Source organism: Malania oleifera, chromosome 13 (genome assembly GCF_029873635.1).
Source record: "Malania oleifera isolate guangnan ecotype guangnan chromosome 13, ASM2987363v1, whole genome shotgun sequence".
Taxonomy (NCBI): Eukaryota; Viridiplantae; Streptophyta; class Magnoliopsida; order Santalales; family Ximeniaceae; genus Malania; species Malania oleifera.
The window spans coordinates 56,474,984-56,495,963 of NC_080429.1; the positions used below are offsets into that span (position 1 = coordinate 56,474,984).

At 35.6% G+C, this 20,980-nt stretch overlaps 1 protein-coding gene across 1 annotated transcript; it reads left to right on the top strand.

The window, feature by feature from the left end:
- Nucleotides 1–12,131: 12,131 nt before the first annotated feature.
- LOC131145853 (uncharacterized) lies at nucleotides 12,132–13,223 on the top strand. The gene has a single exon (XM_058095032.1). The coding sequence runs from the start codon at nucleotides 12,132–12,134 to the stop codon at nucleotides 13,221–13,223; it is 1,092 nt and encodes a 363-aa protein (XP_057951015.1).
- The last annotated feature ends 7,757 nt before the right edge of the window (nucleotides 13,224–20,980 follow it).

Genomic DNA, 20,980 nt, shown 5'->3' on the forward strand with positions numbered 1-20,980 from the left:
ATCCTCTCCTTACGGGACGAGAAAAGCCCCAGTTCAATTACTAGGCTGAGCCAAACTAGTCTCACTTACGAGGCTGAAACTCTCCAGTTCAATTTCCAGGTTGAACTAAACCAGTCTCATTTACGGGGTTGAGACTTCCCAGTTAAATTAACGGGCCGAACCCAACCATTACATTAAAACTATTTTTATACATGAAAATACTTTTGAAAATACAAGAAATGTACAAAATAAAGCTCAATACATGTGTTAGAAAATTTGTATTCCCAAGAGGGGGGGGGGTTGAATTGGAATTTTAAACTTTCTTCCTAGGTTCAACTAATCCTACAATCAGTATTACACAAGCCTAGGGTCTTTCTATGCAATTCCAAATGCATAGATAAAAATGATGTGGAAATTAAGTCAAACGCATCATTCACACCATAACATGCATGTACGGTAAATATAAAGTACAGAAATATAAACAAGGCACACGATATGTTATCGGGGTTTGGCCAACTGTGCCTACATCCCCGCCTATAGCTCGCAAGTCAGAGAATTCCACTAATAGCTCACTTAAGGGTGGAGCGACACCGATTACAACTAGGTCAAATTAACATAGGGCTGACCTCAACCTTAACCAGGTCAATTAGCGGGGCTGACCTCAACCTACACGCTTTAACAGGACGACACACCTAACTTTCCTAACCGGGTCTAAGCCAATCCGGGACTATTCCAGGGTTAGTCTCCCTCTTCAGGCCTGTGCCTGGAATATACAACAAATGTGTATATAATCAGATGGTACAGTGATTGTGCTTTCATGTAAAGCAGATATGTACCCAAATGCGCGCAATAACATACACCACAATATGATTCAATATGTAAGCTCAATGTGGTCTAGATGGTTCAACCCTTAAAGTATTTTCTATCAGTGTAATGCGTACGTGAGAGTGTCAAACAAATAATCTTTGTATCACAAGATATGTTCAATAAATAAGTTCACACAAAGATGTCTAGTCTTAAGTATTTCAATCAGCAAGATAGTTCAAGCATGTGAGTATCAAATGAAGTATAGGCTTGGTTTGCAAAAGATGCGTAATCTTTGTATTCATCAAATAATATATAAGTTAAAGAATATTGCAACAAAAACCACTATCTCATAAACAAATATCTTTTCAAATATATTTAGCAATATAAAGCATACTAGATATTTGAAAATGATTTTGAAAAGATTTTGTAAACAAAATACTATAAGATCTTCTCAGGATATTGCAATGAAGGTGCAAGCTTAGAAGATCCAACAAAGTCTTCTTAGGGTAGACTTATCAACAAAGTTCCCTAAGAATCCTTAGGTTTTGCTCTCAAATAAAATTATATCAAACAAACAAACTACGGAGAGCAAACCTTCCCAAACACAAACTTAATCCACTTACAAATGATGTAGGCGATAATAGAAGGTAAGCTTGAGTGATTTGAGTAAGAAAATGAGTAGTATAGGGTTTTTATTTTTCAGAGAATTCTTCCTTAATCAAGGTGGCTAATCACCCCTAATTTTCTCAAATGATCTCATATATATAGGCATGGGAGAAAATGTGACCATTGGGGACCTATTGGGTATTATTAGGAAAGTTTAATGATGTTTAAAGCATTTTAACCCGGTTTAAAAATTCTTAACTGCGGTAAAAAAATCAGGGCAACCTAAGAGGTCTGGTCGACCAGAACAAGTTTGGTCGACCAAGTCTCATATGGTTCGGTCGACCAGGGGACTTTTGAACTTAGGTCTTGGTCGACTAGGAGAAGAAGATTTCTTAATTTTCCGAGGTTCGGTCGACCAGGCCATTTTGAATTGCCTGGTTCGATCGACCAGACCATTGGGAATTCTCCCGAGGACCCTCCGGTTGACTAGGTAGTTGGAGTACAAAAGTGTTCGGTCGACCAGATGGTCAAAATATTGACCAGGGAGGTTTTCAGTCGACCAGGGCCTTTTGAACTACCTGATTCGGTCGACTAGATAGTCAAACTTTGACCCAGGAAGGTTTCGGTCGACTAGGGCCTTTTGAACTACCTGGTTCGGTCGACCAGATGGTCAAACTTTGACCTAGGGAGGTTTCAGTCGACCAGGCCAAAATGAACTGGCTGTGCTGGTTAATCGAAAGTGCACCATGTGTGCATTTTGGTCTAATTTTGAAGCATACAAACCCTAATGAAGTTCCTAACAGACATATGTGTAAATATGTGTGTCCTATGGTCACTTAGGGTCCAATTTGAAGACACCAAAAAAGTTCGGTGTCTGTCGACTGTTCCCTAAGGTCTGTCTAAGGTCATTTTCCTTTTGAGCTTACGTATTAAGCCATGCAGGTGATGCATGTAATTATTACAATTAAAGTCCTATTTACTATTACAGAACTTTCCTATTTAATTATTACAAACCCGAATATAACATAAAACAAATAAATTATATCTAGGGTCTTCATCTTCGTTTTCCTTCGGGTCTCCGAGTGCCATCATAGGATACTACCAAGATAAACCTACACATCAACTTGGCAGTCATTAAATACCTGAATATTTGCCATAATCAAAATAGGGTATGATCCGTAGGGTCAACAACATGCACTCTAATATGATATGAGTTATGCTTAGTAGAGTAAGGGTGCCTTTCAAACACATTTGGACCCTGACAACAACATTCTCCCAAAAACATATTTTAATAAAAAGTAGGAGAACCTAGGGTTTTGTTCTAATTTTTTTTTTTTTTGCAAAAACAATGTATTTATGCTCTTTGATGTGAAGTAAATATGCAATGAAAACTTCAAAGATCAAAATAAATTAAATATTTCTCCAACATAGATTAGTAGTAAAAAGTATTGAAGAAATTAGGATTTATGCTTAAAAGATGTTTTTGCAATCAACACAATCAAAAATAAATTACCCAAACAAAATGCTCTCTTGTAGAAAATATTCAATGAATGAAAGAAAGAGAGTTGGGAGAGTACAAATATTTTTTCCCCAAAGAAAAGAGTTTTGCAATGACAAAATAGTTTGGGGGAACTTTGATTAAGAAAAAAATTGAGAGGTTTTTAAAGTTAATCAAAGTTTCTAATCTAGAGTAATGAGGGGGTATTTATAGATTTTCTAAAAATTATGACCGTTGGGGACACGTTCGGTATTTTGGAAAATATTGATTAAAAATTAATGACGTTTAAGCCCTTAAAAAATTTCCAACCCAAAAAGTATTAGGTGGCTGAACTTTAGTTCGGTCTCCCAAATAGACTCATCTCAAAAATCCATTTTAATGGTTCGGGTGCCTGTGTTCAAGCTTGGTTAGCTAAGCAAAAGTTAGAAAGTTTTTGTCCGCAGTTTGGGTTCCCGAAGCTAAGTTTGGTTAACTGAACACTAGTGTTTGGTCACCTGAGGGCATTTTGAATGCTAAGTTCGGGCTCCCGAATTGGTGAAAAGGTGTCAGGTCAGGAATTCAGTTGCCTGTGGATGGTGCATTCATATTTGGTTAGGTTGCTCGAAACCAGGTCAACCCGATGACTTACTAGTGGTTTGGGCGCCCGAGGTGTTTTGAACACCACAAGTTCGGTCACCCGACCTCTCACAAATTTGCCTATTAAGTTCATTTTCATTCCAAGTAATTCCCTTGATATGTTAAGTGATATTGGGGACTTTGTGCACAATATGTAGGAACCTAAGCTCTTTTCAAGTATGCCCAAAAACCTGGCATCGGTTAGCCTTCGGTCGACCGAAGGGTGCCCTAAGGTCATTCGGTCCCTATGGTCTTTTTACGACATTTCTGAGCATACAAGACATATCATGCAGATGCATGCATTATTACATACCAAGATATAAAAATTAAATGCATATACAATTTAAAATGAAGGTATTCATCTTTTACTCTTCAGTCTTCATAGAATACGCCAGATAATATGATCTTTATGTTCCTTCAGGCTTCCATGTCCTTTACCTCATGTATATGCTGAATCATGAACCTGTTCAAAAACACTACATGCACACATGAGATACTTGTGCTTTATTAGCATCAAAACAGGGATCATATTCAAAAAGTCAACAGTGAAGTTTTTGAGTGAACTCTCAAGTCTCGTGGTTTTAACCCTTTGATTTGAAGGGGTTTTCCACGTAAAATTGTGTATGTCATGTGATTGATATTTGTGATTATTTTTGGGTTGATTTTGTGCTGTTGAAAATATAGATATTTTTGTGTTATTGTCATATCATAAGAACTGATTTTGTTAATTAGGAGAGAAATAACTTTTGATTGTGCTTTCGCTATTTTTCAGTAAGTCTCATTTCTTACCAACACACTGGTACCAGAGCTAGGTTTGATGTTCTTGTGTAATTATGTATGTTAGAACAAGTAGAATGATTCTTTTGAATGACACAAATTATCAAATGTGGCAAAATAAAATGAAAGGCCTTCTATTTGTGAAGGCTTTGCATCTTCCTGTTTTTGCTACTAAAAAGCCCGAATCTAAGAGTGATGAGGAATGAGAGTGATGTAATTGGTGTATTCCCAAGAGGGAGGATGAATTGGAAATTTTAAACTTCCTAGGTTAAATATGTCCTATGTTTAGGATTCACAGTCAGTATAATGCAACTTAGGGTCTTTTTAAGTATTACAAATCCTAACAATATTTAACTGAGTAGATATGTAAAATAGTATAGTAGACTCAATATTTCACAATCATTCACAATATTTAAAAGATGCATAACATTCACAATACATCAACTATAAACATGCATGTGCAGGAGAATATAATGCGGAAATTAGAATACGTAGGGAAGAGAGAAAAACACAATATTTGTTATCGAGGTTCGGCCAATCCTGCCTACGTCTCACCTCAAGCTCATAAGTAAGAGGATTCCACTAGGTGCTTACTTTAATTGAGCGGAGCGATGACACTTACACTCTCCTTATGGGGCGAAGACTCCCCAGCTCAAATTATAGGACTGAGCCATAACAGATTCCCCTAACAAGGCAGAGACACCTTAGCTCAATTCACCAGGCTGAGCCAAACTATACACACTTTATGGGATGATGCAAATCCCAACTTTCCTAACCGGGTTTGAGCCAATCCAGGACTTTTCATAGGGCGAGTCTCCCTCTTCAGGCCACGCCTTGAATACAACCGATATGAAAATTTGCGCAAAAATAAATGCTTCTCACAACAAGAAGAGTTGTACACAATGAAGCTCTAAAATGCACTCACAGAAGATATGAATTAAGCTCAAGTGAGTGTGTGAGGCTTTTCTCCAAAATATATATATATGAAATAATATGAGAGAAAATGATGATGATCTTTGATCTAAATAAAAAGATATTCAATAAGTGTTTTTCAAAAATTTATAACTTAAATAATATCTCCTAAAATATTTCTCAAATAAAGTGTAGGAGATGTTGGAGATTTTGCTTACAAAAAAGGTTATGCAATAAGCACAATGTAAGCCTTTGAATCTTGAAACGAATATGCAAAGACTCACAAGCTATGAAGAGTTTTTCCAAAAAATATTTATCAAAGAAATAATATGGAAAAAACTCAAAAATTACTCTCAAAATGATTTTCAAAAACTATTGACCCTATGGGTCATACCCGGTTTTGATGGCTTTCAAGTTTGTGTGCAAGATTATAATAATTGGATTATATTGATGGCATATGACAACTTGAATAAAAATGAAGACCCTGACATATTTGTTTATTGTAATTTATATTTATCATTTTGGGTCTGTAATAGTAACATAGTAACATAGTCTATAATAATTAATGTCTTACCTGATGGACCTTAGGGATCACCTTTTGGTCGACCTATGCCAGCTTTTTAGGGTATATACTGAAAGGCCTTAGATCGACTATAGGACCCACAAAATTGCATGAAAATGGCCCCCATAATATTAGTGTTGATTATCATGTGAATAGGGGTAACTTTATAGGAAGAAAAAGACCGAAATGTACAAAAGGGGCATGTTCGGTTGATCAAACTTCAACACGTAGAACTCTTCGGTTGACCAAACCTCCACCGGGTCAACATTTTGACCTTTCGGTCGACCGACCAAAAATGTTCTCCAACTTCCTAATCGACCGAACCTCCCTAGGTCAACATGTTGATCGCTCAGTCGACTGACCAGAAAATGAACTCCAACCCTCTAGTCGATTGAACATCCTCGATAGAAGCTCCAACCGCTCGGTCAACCGAGCCTCATAGTTCAAAATGACCCGATTGACCGCGCAGATTTGGAAAATCACCTTTGAAATCCTTAGTACGGTTGACCATTTTTATAGTTCAAAATTCTCCTGGTCGATCGAACCTAGACACTTGGTCAACTAAACCTTAAGTACGATTGACCGGTGCTCTCGTGTTGGCGAATTTTACCAAGGTTAAAAATGCTATTATTTTTATTAACCTCACTTAAAATTTTTTCAAAATGACTAATATGTTCTAAATAGTTATATTTTTGGGTAATTCTATATATACCCCCTTATTTGCAAAAATTAGGGTGTGATTAGAAAAACAATTAGCATATTTTCTTTGATTTTCAAAAGCTCTATTTCTCACATTCAAGCTTCATTTCTTCATTCTTACTCATACTCATTGCAAACCTTACTAAGTAAGAGTATTATTGTGAGTTTCTAGATAAGCTTACACTCTCGTTAGCTCTAATTGATTGAGATATATTTTTATCCGAGAGTAAGCTTGAGTTTTTCTAGGAGACTTCATTAATTAGTCTTCCATAGGAAAACTTCGTAGAGCTTGTGAGTTTTGCATCATCATTGCAATACTCAAGAGTTCATATTACTTTTTGTTTGTGAAATAAATTTTTACGAACCGTTTTCAAATATCAATTGTGCTTATTTTTAAGAAAAATACTTTTGGGATATTTTCTTGTATTGTGAAGATCTTTGTTGTTGTACCTTTTGATTGATAATTTCATCTTGACACAAAGATCAAATAATTTTTACAAACCATTTTTGAATATCTCTTGTGGTTTATTTTAAGAAAAATATTTGTTGGGATATTTGAAGTGTGCTTGAGATCTTTATTGTTGCACTGTGATTGATACTGTTATTTTAACACAAAGATCTTTTCTCACGAACTGATTGTCATATTTGCATTAATCTTTGAGAGTAGACATTAATATTACACTAAGCTTATCGTATCTTATCATTTGGTAGTGTGCATTGATTTGTGATATTGTGCATAGTAGTACATATCTGCTTGTATAAGAAGCATTTCCTTGTACGCAAAATTTTCATATTCATTGTATTCCAGACGTGGGCTTGAAGAGGAAGACTAGCCCTGTTAAATAGTTTCAGATTGACTTAGACCTAATTAGGAAAGTTAGGTGCACCATCCTAGTAAGGTGTACGTTGAGGTCAGCCCCGTTAATTGACCTGGTTGTAAACAGTGTCACTCCACCCGTGAAGTGAGCTTATAGTGTAATCCTTGTGCGGGTGTGCCAAGGCGGGGATGTAGGCAGTATTGGCCGAACCCCGATAACAAGTGTTGATTTTATTTTTTGAAATTTATGTTCTGCACCTATATGTTTACATTTATTATTTGAATATTTGTTTGGGATTGTGAATACATAGAAAGACCCTAGGTTTGTGAAATATTACCTTCTGGATTAGCTAAACCTAGGAAGAACTTTTAAATTTCCAATTCACCCCCCCTCTTGGGATTACACCAAAGCTAACAAAAACAAAGCCTTAAGTGAGAGTAAAATGCTTTGAAAATAAAATATATGCCCTAATAAATACTTCTTTCAAAAATCCCTTAAAAATAATTGATTTGCAAACAAGGGAGTGAAAGAACAAACAAATGCTCTCTTAAAGATGATTCTGAAATGAATGAGAGTAAAGGAGTATGAAAATAAGTTTTGAAGATGAAAAGATAACAAAATATTTGAGAGAGTTTTTCAACTAATCATCTTGCTAATTTTGCTTATGAATGAGGTATATATAGAGTCTTGAAATTTTTTTATCGTTAGGAATATGGAGGGCATTTTCAAATTTGTTTGATTAAAAAATAATGACGTTTAAGCGTTGAAAAATGGACCAACCTGAGAGGTTCGATTGATCAGGGGCTTCGCTGGTCGGCTAAACCAATCCAAAATTCAAATTTTCAAAGTGTTTGGTTGGCTAAGGAAAGGACTAGCCAACTGGCCATTAGGTGATTCCGAACCCTTTGTAGGTTCGGTTGGTTGGCTTAAAGTTCGGTCTGCTGGTTATCAAAGGCCTGTTAGTTGAGGCTGTTTTGAACTATAGTGACTGGTCGACTGAGCCTTTGACTTTGGTCAATTTTCTTTGGTTGGTCAGCTGAGGTGGTCGGTTAGCTGAGGTGTTTTAAGCTAGAGAAGGCCGGTCAACCGAGCATAGTGAAAAACCGAAGTTTTAGCCCTATTTTGACCCTAAATGTCTTAAACCCTTTTTGAATGATTTTAGTTTTTATGAAAAGGATTTTTATAAAAAAATTGGTGCCCTAAGGTTTGTCTATGGTCTTTGTTTAATTCTCTACGATCGGTCTATGGTCATCTTGAGCTTGGTATTTATATCATGCATTATTACAGTCCAAAACAAAAATGCAATTACAATAAAAATAAATGTCTTCTTCTTTCTTGCTCTTCTGATCCATCATGGAATTCGCCAAGTTGTATATCTCGAAGTTCTTTTTTTGGCTTCCATTTCCCGTTCCTTATGTGTGTGCTGAATTTGTAGACATGTTCACATATTGAATACACACATAAGCAACTTATGGTTTGTCATTATCAAATGGAATTGGACTCAAAAAGTCAATAATCTCCCATTTTTTGATGATGACAAATACACACGAGTAAAATAGGTTCAGTCTGGAAAGGCTCTCCTTAAGAATATGCATAACTTAAAAATAATCAATATACCTTAGGCATATTCTCGAAAGAAGACATTAAAAAATAACATGCATTTTGTTTTAGCAATAAAATACAAATACATGATGCATGCAACTCAGATATGTATATATATATTTAATCCTTTTTTTTAATCCCCCTTTAAAAAGTATTTTCTAACTATTTAACATTTTGCTCAGAAAATTCTCACCCTTTTGTCATCAGCAAAAGGGTTAATCTAAGTGGAAAACAATTTTGTAACGACCCAAAAAAATAAATAAATAAATAAATAAAATAAAAAAATTATTAATTAAAAAAAAATTTATTATTATTATTAATTAATTATTATTAATAAAATTAAATAAAATAATAAATATAATTATTTTTGATATATATATATATATATATATATATAAAAGTATATATGTAAGTATATATATATATATATATATAAAAGTATATATAAGTAAGTATATATAAGTATATATATATATATATATATATATATATATATATATATATTTAGGAATGGATAAAGGAGAAAGAAAGGATAAAGGAAAGAAGAAAAAAAAAAAAAAAGAGAAAAGAAAAGAAAAAAAAAACGAAAACTTAGTGTGTAAGTTTTCTTGCTGGAACAAAACAGAAGGAAAGAGGAGAAAAAAAAATTCACGCGCACAGAATAGATAAGAAAGGAGAGAAAGAAAGAGAAAGAAAAAAAAATTAAATATATTCTCTCACTCTCCACTCCTCTTTCTTCTACGATTTTACGGCCGATTCTCGCCCAATTGGAAATCCGAAGATATCACCGAACTCCATTCTTCGCCACCGACATATCTACCGAAATGGATTTGTCGTAGGAGTAACGTGGGAATATCTCGTGGGGTAAGCCAAATTCTCATTCTTATCTCAATTTTTCCTAAATTTTAAGCCAAATGGGCGATCGGACACCACCACGAGAATCTAGGGATGATTCTCTACAAGTCTAGCGGAGTGAAATTCTCGTGTGGTTATTGTAGAAATAGTCCAAAATTAGGATAAATGTGTTATTTAGAAATTAATTATCATTTAATTATTATAAATTAGGAAATGTTAAAATAATATTTTATTGAGGTTGATTTGATTGAATCAGGGTTCGGGTGAGCATCGCGGGTATAAGTTTGGGAGCCCTGCAAGCGTAATTCAGGGAATCAGGTAAGGGGGAATAAAATTATATCAGTATTTTATTAAAGTGAACCAATTATTTACGAGCATACGAAATTTATTATTTATTTATATGATTTTCAGAATAGTTTGATTACTGGAAAAAAAATGATTATTTGGTTTACGGTTATATTTGGGATAATTGTTTATGATATTAAATTCGTGTGACATGGGAGTAATTTTCCTAATAAATTGGATATGAATTACTGTGGTATTTGGGTTTGCATGTGGGGGTGTTTGTAATGATTATGGTAAGATGAATGAGTTGTTATGTTTGATTCCTGTGTGGAAATGATTTAATGCGTTTGTGTGAACTAACTGTGTGGTTATTCGTATGCATCTCAATATAACGTTGGCATGAGGAGGTTGTTATATTGCCTATATATAAATGATGATGTGACGTTGGCAGGTCGAGGAGCTTGTCATATCGTTATTTATATGGGGTAGGACATTGGCAGGTCGAGGAGCTTGTTCTACTGATGTATGACGGGTAGGTCATGGGGATTGGATACTGGTGAATAATGGCGCCTGTGTGGGCCATGTTATATACCCTGTGTGGGTAGTGGTGCCTGTGTGGGCCACGTTATATCCTGTGTGGATAATGGCGCATGTGTGGGCCATGTTATGTACCCTGTGTGGTTAGTGGTACCTGTGTGGGCCACGTGTAGATAAGAAGTACGTAGGTGCCTGTGTGGGCCACGTACTGACATGTACGCAGTTACTCTGTGTGGGCCACGTACTGAGGACATTGGAAGATGAAGTATGAGATGCATGATTCCTGTGTGGATGTGTTGTGTGCATGTGAATTTAATTATAACATAAAAATAATGGTATAGCATATTGTGAATGCATGTGTATGCATGCGGCGAGGTAAACATACCACCGGGGGCTTGCTGAGAAAGGCAAGTGCTCTGTTAGGTAGTTTCTTGGTATCAGTGCAAAGGGATGCTACTTGTATGGGCGGGTAGACATCCTGATCCTCGGAAACCTTCGCCTTTAAAATAATAATTATCTGTGGACTAGCGGTGAGGTAATACTTCACCTAAGGGCTTACTGAGTAAGGTGAGTGCTCTGGTAGGTAGTTTTTAGTACCAGAGCAGAGGGAAGCTACTTGTATGGGCGGGTAATCTTCCCTATCCTTGGGGACTTCCGCTTGCATAAGAATTATGTACTTGTGCATATTGAATGTGTGTGTGATATTGGATGTCGGGAATGTTATTAATGGTACATTTTCTCAGTTGTTATTGATGTTATATAAGAAGCAGTTTATTTTGAGTTATAAATATTAAAACTTATTTGTCACACACTGTTATAATTTATTCCACCCTTACTGAGAAGTGTCTCACCCTAGTGGATTAACAATTTTTCAGGTTCTTCTGGAGACCGGGTTTGAAGGCCTAGGCTGGGACTGTTTGTGATAGTTTCTTTTTGGGGTATTGTGAGATACTAATATATGTATCGATATATTTGTACGGAATTACGTTTTAAATGCTGGTTGTGGGTACATTTATTTGGATGTTATAGTGTTGATTTTTGGTTGTTATATAGAACTCTGGTATTTATTTGAGGTTATTTATTCATGTGCCGCTGCGTGTATGTTAATTATGGTATCAGATACAGGTGATTGAAACACCTGGCACTCGGGCCCCACTTGGCGGGTCGGGGCGTCACATTGTGGTATCAGAGCATTAGATTATAGATTCTGCAGACTTTAAGATTGATTAATACCAGAGTATAGGTACGAATAAGGATAAGAATAGGAATGGGTAGATTAGGATGTTGATAGGAGATTTTGAGTTTTGTTTCGTAGCTTAGAGGCAGAAATCCCTTGATGGACTTCTGTGTGTTTCTGAATCCGGCCAGTTTCAGAAAACCATGGTAAATCCATTGACGGTGATGTTTCTAAGCAGAGAGACTGGAACTCAAATCAGAACTTGAGAGTTAGGTTGATTTGGGGATAAGCTGGTTGTTTGATGTTTTAATTTTGGATTTAAATGTCAAATTGATTCGTTGTTCTATAACTGTATCTAATGCGATATGAAGGTTCTAAATTCGCTTCTATCCTGTCTACAAGATGGATTCCAGGGGAAAGGACGTTGATGCTAGAGAGGAGAATGATGTAGGAGCCACTAGTGTGCAAGAGATCGATACCTCCACTCTACTGCGGGGTTTAGCTCGGCAGGTTCGGGAAGAAATTAGGCGAGACTCTGAAGGACAGAACTGCCCACCTGTGAACCAGGGTTGTTCGATTGACCAATTTACTCGCTTGAAACCTTCTGCATTTGCGGGCAGTGTTGACCCACTCGTAGCAGAGAGTTGGGTGCAAGAGATGGAGAAAATGTTGGCTGTGTTATCTTGCACTGAGGCACAGAAGGTTCTCTTCGCTACCTTTAAGTTAACAGGGGAGGCCGAGCGTTGGTGGCAAGCAGTAAAGCTATTAGAGGAACAGCGGGCAGTACCCACAAATATGACTTGGAGTCGATTTAGGGAACTTTTCTATGATCGATATTTCCCTGCCACCACCAGGGCTACGAAGGCAGAGGAATTCTTTCACCTGAATCAGGGGCAACTTACTGTGCAGCAATACGCTGCGAAGTTCATGGAGCTCTCTCGTTTTGCACCTTTTATGGTTCCAGATGAGTTCCAGAAGGCGAGATGGTTTGAGAGGGGATTGAAACCGAGAATTCACGAGCAAGTGGTAGTTTTGAAGGTACAAAACTTTTCAGAACTGGTGGATAGAGCCACCGTGGCAGAATTGAGTCTGCAGAGGAGTGCAGAGATGACAGAGCAGAGGAAGAGGCCTATGCCTCCCAGTTTTTCTGATGATGCCAGACAGGGCTCGTGGAAGAGGGACAAATATGTTGGGGGACAAAGATCTGATAAAGGTAATCAGGGACGTCTGAGTGATTCATCACCTCCCTATTGTGCTCGTTGTAAGTTGAGGCATTGGGGAGAGTGCCTAGCCAGGAACATTAAGTGTTATCGGTGCGGCAAATACGGCCACATGGCCCGAGATTGTCGAGGACTGCCGAACAACGCACCCGCTCCTGATCAGCACCAGAGGAATGAGCCACTGCCTCGTGGTGGTCCAGCGCGTGTTTATACCATGGTTCCGGCTGATAGGAATATTGCTCGTGGTGCAGGAGCAGGTATGATTTTATATTAAAGATTGATTTGATTTTAGATTCATAAGCTTACTTGGAATTGTGGAGTATATTGAATTTGTGGTATAATGATGATTAGGTAATTTTAGAATTTTGTAAAAAGGATTGATTAGCGAATTTCGAGGACGAAATTCTTTTAAGGATGGGAGAATGTAACGACCCAAAAAATAAATAAATAAATAAATAAAATAAAAAAATTATTAATTAAAAAAAAAAATTTATTATTATTATTATTAATTAATTATTATTAAGAAAATTAATTAAATTAATAAATTTAAGGATTTTGGATATATATATATATATATATATAAAAGTATATATGTAAGTATATATATATATATAAAAGTATATATAAGTAAGTATATATAAGTATATATATATATATATATATATATATATTAAAGAATGGATAAAGGAGAAAGAAAGGATAAAGGAAAGAAGAAAAAAAAAAAAAAAAAAAGAGAAAAGAAAAGAAAAAAAAAACGAAAACTTAGTGTGTAAGTTTTCTTGCTGAAACAAAACAGAAGGAAAGAGGAGAAAAAAAAATTCACGCGCACAGAACAGATAAGAAAGGAAAGAAAGAAAGAGAAAGAAAAAAAAAATTAAATATATTCTCTCACTCTCCACTCCTCTTTCTTCTACGATTTTATGGCCGATTCTCGCCCAATTGGAAATCCGAAGATATCACCGAACTTCATTCTTCGCCACCGACATATCTACCGAAATGGATTTGTCGTAGGAGTAACGTGGGAATATCTTGTGGGGTAAGCCAAATTCTCATTCTTATCTCAATTTTTCCTAAATTTTAAGCCAAATGGGCGATCGGACACCACCACGAGAATCTAGGGATGATTCTCTACAAGTCTAGCGGAGTGAAATTCTCGTGGGGTTATTGTAGAAATAGTCCAAAATTAGGATAAATGTGTTATTTAGAAATTAATTATCATTTAATTATTATAAATTAGGAAATGTTAAAATAATATTTTATTGAGGTTGATTTGATTGAATCAGGGTTCGGGTGAGCGTCGCGGGTATAAGTTTGGGAGCCCTGCAAGCGTAATTCAGGGAATCAGGTAAGGGGGAATAAAATTATATCAGTATTTTATTAAAGTGAACCAATTATTTACGAGCATACGAAATTTATTATTTATTTATATGATTTTCAGAATAGTTTGATTACTGGAAAAAAAATGATTATTTGGTTTACGGTTATATTTGGGATAATTGTTTATGATATTAAATTCGTGTGACATGGGAGTAATTTTCCTAATAAATTGGATATGAATTACTGTGATATTTGGGTTTGCATGTGGGGGTGTTTGAAATGATTATGGTAAGATGAATGAGTTGTTATGTTTGATTCCTGTGTGGAAATGATTTAATGCGTTTGTGTGAACTAACTGTGTGGTTATTCGTATGCATCTCAATATAACGTTGGCATGAGGAGGTTGTTATATTGCCTATATATAAATGATGATGTGACGTTGGCAGGTCGAGGAGCTCGTCATATCGTTATTTATATGGGGTAAGACATTGGCAGGTCGAGGAGCTTGTTCTACTGATGTATGACGGGTAGGTCATGGGGATTGGATACTAGTGAATAATGGCGCCTGTGTGGGCCATGTTATATACCCTGTGTGGGTAGTGGTGCCTGTGTGGGCCACGTTATATCCTGTGTGGATAATGGCGCCTGTGTGGGCCATGTTATGTACCCTGTGTGGTTAGTGGTACCTGTGTGGGCCACGTGTAGATAAGAAGTACGTAGGTGCCTGTGTGGGCCACGTACTGACATGTACGCAGTTGCTCTGTGTGGGCCACGTACTGAGGACATTGGAAGATGAAGTATGAGATGCATGATTCCTGTGTGGATGTGTTGTGTGCATGTGAATTTAATTATAGCATAAAAATAATGGTATAGCATATTGTGAATGCATGTGTATGCATGCGGCGAGGTAAACATACCACCGGGGGCTTGCTGAGAAAGGCAAGTGCTCTGTTAGGTAGTTTCTTGGTATCAGTGCAAAGGGATGCTACTTGTATGGGCGGGTAGACATCTTGATCCTCGGAAACCTTCGCCTTTAAAATAATAATTATCTGTGGACTAGCGGTGAGGTAATACTTCACCTAAGGGCTTACTGAGTAAGGTGAGTGCTCTGGTAGGTAGTTTTTAGTACCAGAGCAGAGGGAAGCTACTTGTATGGGCGGGTAATCTTCCCTATCCTTGGGGACTTCCGCTTGCATAAAAATTATGTACTTGTGCATATTGAATGTGTGTGTGATATTGGATGTCGGGAATGTTATTAATGGTACATTTTCTCAGTTGTTATTGATGTTATATAAGAAGCAGTTTATTTTGAGTTATAAATATTAAAACTCATTTGTCACACACTGTTATAATTTATTCCACCCTTACTGAGAAGTGTCTCACCCTAGTGGATTAACAATTTTTCAGGTTCTTCTGGAGACCGGGTTTGAAGGCCTAGGCTGGGACTGTTTGTGATAGTTTCTTTTTGGGGTATTGTGAGATACTAATATATGTATCGATATATTTGTACGGAATTACGTTTTAAATGCTGGTTGTGGATACAGTTATTTGGATGTTATAGTGTTGATTTTTGGTTGTTATATAGAACTCTGGTATTTATTTGAGGTTATTTATTCATGTGCCGCTGCGTGTATGTTAATTATGGTATCAGATACAGGTGATTGAAACACCTGGCACTCGGGCCCCACTTGGCGGGTCGGGGCGTCACAAATTTGATCATTAAAAATTACTTCCCCTTTGTACTTAAATTCTAGGCATTTTTTTTTTAAAGAAACCTTTAGCTTTAAAGAGCCCCCTTATTAAAAAAATTTGGGCATAAAAGAAATTATAGCTGTTTTGAAACGTATGACAATTAAGCACGCAAAAATAGTAGTACTAGTCATTAAAGATTAAAATGACATACTAAACATGGTCAAACAAAAAATGTTTTCAAACCATTTCAATTTAACCATATCATAACACCCGTAAAAGATTTGGGTTTAAAACATACGGCATATAATAGCAAGTGTAGATTTGAGTAAAAATTCGGTCTAACTGGCACACAAGCAAGAAACAAGATATGTCTCATATAAAATCATTTCTTGCCAATATATATATATATATATATATATATATATATATATATATTCCCCTTTTGATATTATCAAGAAGTACAAAGGGCTTGTGATGCCTGGATTTTTTTATTTTATTTTATAAATATATAAATATATTATAATTCTATACCTCTGTTACCGTAATAACAATAACTAAGTCAACTTAAACCCAAGGTGGGGTACCGGGGATCCACCTGTCCATATTCACATTCTAATAGTGCAGTGGAAAACATGATACACCTAACTTTGCATACAATACTAGAGTACTAAAGTCTCTAAAAATATACATATAAACCCCCAAAATTCATTAGAAATCCCAAGGATTATACAACATATCTCCATTCCCAAAAATAAATACACATACCTTGAACTATAGGAATTACGTCTCTTCTATCTCGAACCTCGCTCCGCCTAGCTACCTAAATTTCCTGAAATGTTTAAGATCTTTGGGGTAAGACACCTCTCAGTAAGTGGGAATAAATTATTTTTAGTGTGTGGCAAATGAGTTTTAGAGTATCATATCATGTTCATATAAATATTAATTTAATTGAGAATTCATAGTAATTATACTCATATCTATATACATATACATACATACATACATATATATATATATATATATATATTTCTCGAAAATCTGATCATGCTCAGTAAATATCTCTATGTACAAAATAACATATCTTCCAAATACAATCATATGAGTGTATTGCGTCTGTAATGAGGAACTCATTCATATCACTATCATGTAGTAACCCCACATGATTGGATTATGCGGCCCGAAGGTGGGACTTAACCCTAGTTGGCCTACTAGGTTAAGTCAAAATACCTCGTTTGTAGTACGATTGGCCCACCATAGCCTGGTCTTGACCCATGGATAGTCAACATCTCTCTAAAGGCTCAATCGACTTCCAATACCAACACGCTCCCTGAGCTGTGTGGTTGCACTAACTCAATCACTAGCAACGGTACTGTGCTCTCATATCATTAACCAACCGGGTTCTCATTTCCACCACTCAATATACATAAAAATATATTTCCAAAAGCTTTCATTTCTCATAAAAGTTTTCAAGCTCTTGAGTATCCACGTGTATGTAACACATCTCGTCTGTAACTCATGGCTATTCATCATATTTGTTAGCATAAAACCATCGCGTCTGTATATATCACATATCATCAAATCTGATAAAAATATGTCTGTATAAATCTCGTTTCATCATATTTGTATAAAACATATTTGTATATACTCATATCATCATATGCGTGTAAAACATGTCTGTATATATATCATATCATCATTTCTGTATAAAACATATCCTAATATAAATCATATTTTATCATATAATATTTTCACATATTTATTTTTCAGTGATCAAAGCCATTCCTCATGCCACACAAATTTTTAGTAATATGTCATAACATAATACTTGCCCAAAAAAACATATAATAATTCAAAGCCATTATTTTCATATGACTGATAAGTAAGAAAATTACATATTGTTGGCTTTTTGAGTCTAATCCCTATTTTGATGCTGACAAAGCATCTGTATCTTATGAGTGTACTTAGTTTGCAAACAGGTTCATATTTCGGCATACACATAAGGATTAAGAGAAATGGAGGCCAAGACGGATCTTAATGCACATACACCTGGCGTACTTCATGAAGTGAAGAGCAAAAGATCAAGAAGTAGACATTTAATTTTATTGTATTACATTTAGTTTATATTTTGGTTTGCAATAATGCATGGTATGCATGATATGGATGATAAGCTCAGGATAGCCATAGATTGACCCTAGGGACCAACGCATTTCATAGAAACTCTTTTCTTAAATAACTAATTAGTTAGGGTCAAAGATTAGGGCTAAAACAAAGTTTACAAAAACTTGGATTAACCGATGTTGGATTTTTTTGGCTTAATTCAAAAGCTTCGACCGTAGAGAATTGGACAAGGACCATAGTAGACTTAGGCACAAAAATCTTTCATGGAAAAATCCCTCACTTAAAAACCATACTCATACATTTAAGGGGAAATTTTGTTAAAAGTCAAAATCAGAGGCAAAATAGGAATTTCACGTGCCTCGGTCGACCGACCATCGTAAGGTCATTTGACCTTGGTCGACTGAACTAAGAAGTTGACCAAAGTCAAAGATTTGGTCAACCGACCCAAATTGAACTAACCTTCATTGGTCAACCGAAGTATAAAAATTCATTTTCCCACCAACTTGGTTGACTGAACTCATAGTTCAAAATAGCCTTGGTTGACCAAACCTCAAAGATGGTCAACCGAACCTGAGCCATGATTGACCGAACCTACGAAGGGTTCAAAATCACCCTTAGATAGTCAACCAAATCCATAGTTCAAAGTTGTCCTGATTGACCAAACTTAGTAATGTGGTCGACCAAACATTGAACACGGTTGATTGAACCTCTCGGATCAGCCATTTTTTTAAATGCTTAAGCATGCTTAAAAATTAATTAATCTTTTCTAAAAATTCCCAACGTGTCCCCAACGGTTATATTTTTGCTCAACTCTATATATACCCCTTCATTACTCATAATTAGCAAGTTGATTAGCCCAAAAACTCTCTCAAATTTTATACTCAACATATAGTCTCTTTATTATTTCTTTTGTTAAATCTTTCAAGAGAGTTTTGCTTTAAACATCCTTTGGGCATTTGTTTTACAAATCTAAATCACTTTTACTCTCATCATGCATATATTTTATATATCTTATTTTGAGAGTATTATTTTACTTTCTCCTATATATTTTATTTGATAAATATTCTTGGGAGTTAATATTATTTGCTTGTGAATCTTGCACATCCATTGCAAGATTCAAAAGCTCATTTGCTTGTGCTTGCGAAAATATTTTTGAGCCATAAACCCTAGATTCTCCAGCACCTTATTTAGAAAAATATTTTTGGAGAAATTATTTATTTGGGCATAAAATCTTTGAGCACTTATAATACACATTTTTATTCAAAGATTATTTTTGTGAAAGTCACATCCTCACATTGAGCTTATTTGCATATTATACATAAGTGTATTTGTGCTTATTGTTGTACACATTTGCTTTTGAGAAGCATTCTGGTTGTATGAAAAATATTTCATTTGAATATTTGTTGTACTCCTGACGGGTTATCAAAAGAGGGAGATTGGCCCTGTGAATAGTCCTGAATTGCTCAAACTCGGATAGGAGAGCATCAGACTAGTTCAGACCCGGTTAAGAGAGTTAGGTGCACCATCCTGGTAAGGTATTGTAAAGGTTTGGTCAGCCCTGCTAATCTAACCTGGGGTATTCCCTTGCCCAATAAGGAGAGGGAGGTTGTAAACGATGTTGCTCCACCTGCAAGTGAGTAACTTTAGTGAATCCTCTTGCTTGTGAGCTTGAGGCGAGGACGTCAGCATTGTTGGCTGAACCTCGATAACATTTCCTATGCCTGATTTTAATTTTTGCAATTTAAATTCCTGCACTTGAATATTTATGCTTTATTATTGTGTATGATTATGAATTACTGAGCCTGCTATATATGCTTTGAACATTTGCTCAGTAAATTGCTTGGGGAATTGAGATTGTTTTAGAAAGATCCTAAGTTATGTACTATTGACTGCAATTTGAATCAAACCTAGGAAGGATAATTTTTTTTAAATACCTAATGCACCCCCTCTTGGGATCACACCAATTCCAACACATATAATATATATATATATATATATATATATATATTCATATCTTATTTTAAATTAATCAATTAATTTATGAAAAGTCTTGAAGTAATTTATTCCCCTAACCTGTTTATTGAGAACGTGCCTATAGGGATCCTAAACTGACGCCTGCGGTGTTCACACAAATCCCTGTATTCACATGCCTAGGTTTAATTAGCTCTACCCCAAAATTATAATTATTTTAACATTTTCGAGGTCCATGTACTCCAATTAACCGGTTAGATTCTAAGAAAAAACATGGGTATGATCCACTTCCCATATTTAAATTTAATTTCTAACATATTTAAAAACACCAATATGATCAAATCCCTGTAGTTTAATCTAATTCCAAAATATTCCTAGAAATCTAATTTCATCAAATCCCTGCAATTTAACTTAATCCCAAAATATTCCCAAAATCTAATTTAATCAATTCCCTACAATTTAATTTAATCCCAAAACATTCCCTCAAATTTGATATAATCAAATACTACAATTTAATAATCAAATACCACAATTTAATCGGTCAAAATTTTTTAAAACAACAGACATAATTTGTGCTCTTCACTTTAGCTTTAGAGTGGTGCCCCATCCCAAATTTATTAATAACCCTCACTTGTGGAGGAGGAATATCATGAATACAATATGGTCTTGGGAGATTACAATCAATCACATAAAAGAAAATTCTCCCAAAACCATTTATAGCCTAAAACCAAAAATACTAACTACCCCATATTGTAAAAGTCAATAGACGTACACTGTCATTTACTTTTACTCTTACTAGTCTAACTCTGGGTCCCGTTGAACAAGTGTGGATATCTCTGGTGCATCTTTTCCTCTAATTCCCATGAAACTTCTTCTACTGCATGATTATGCCATAGCACTTTTACTAGTGGGATCTTTTAGTACATAGTTCCT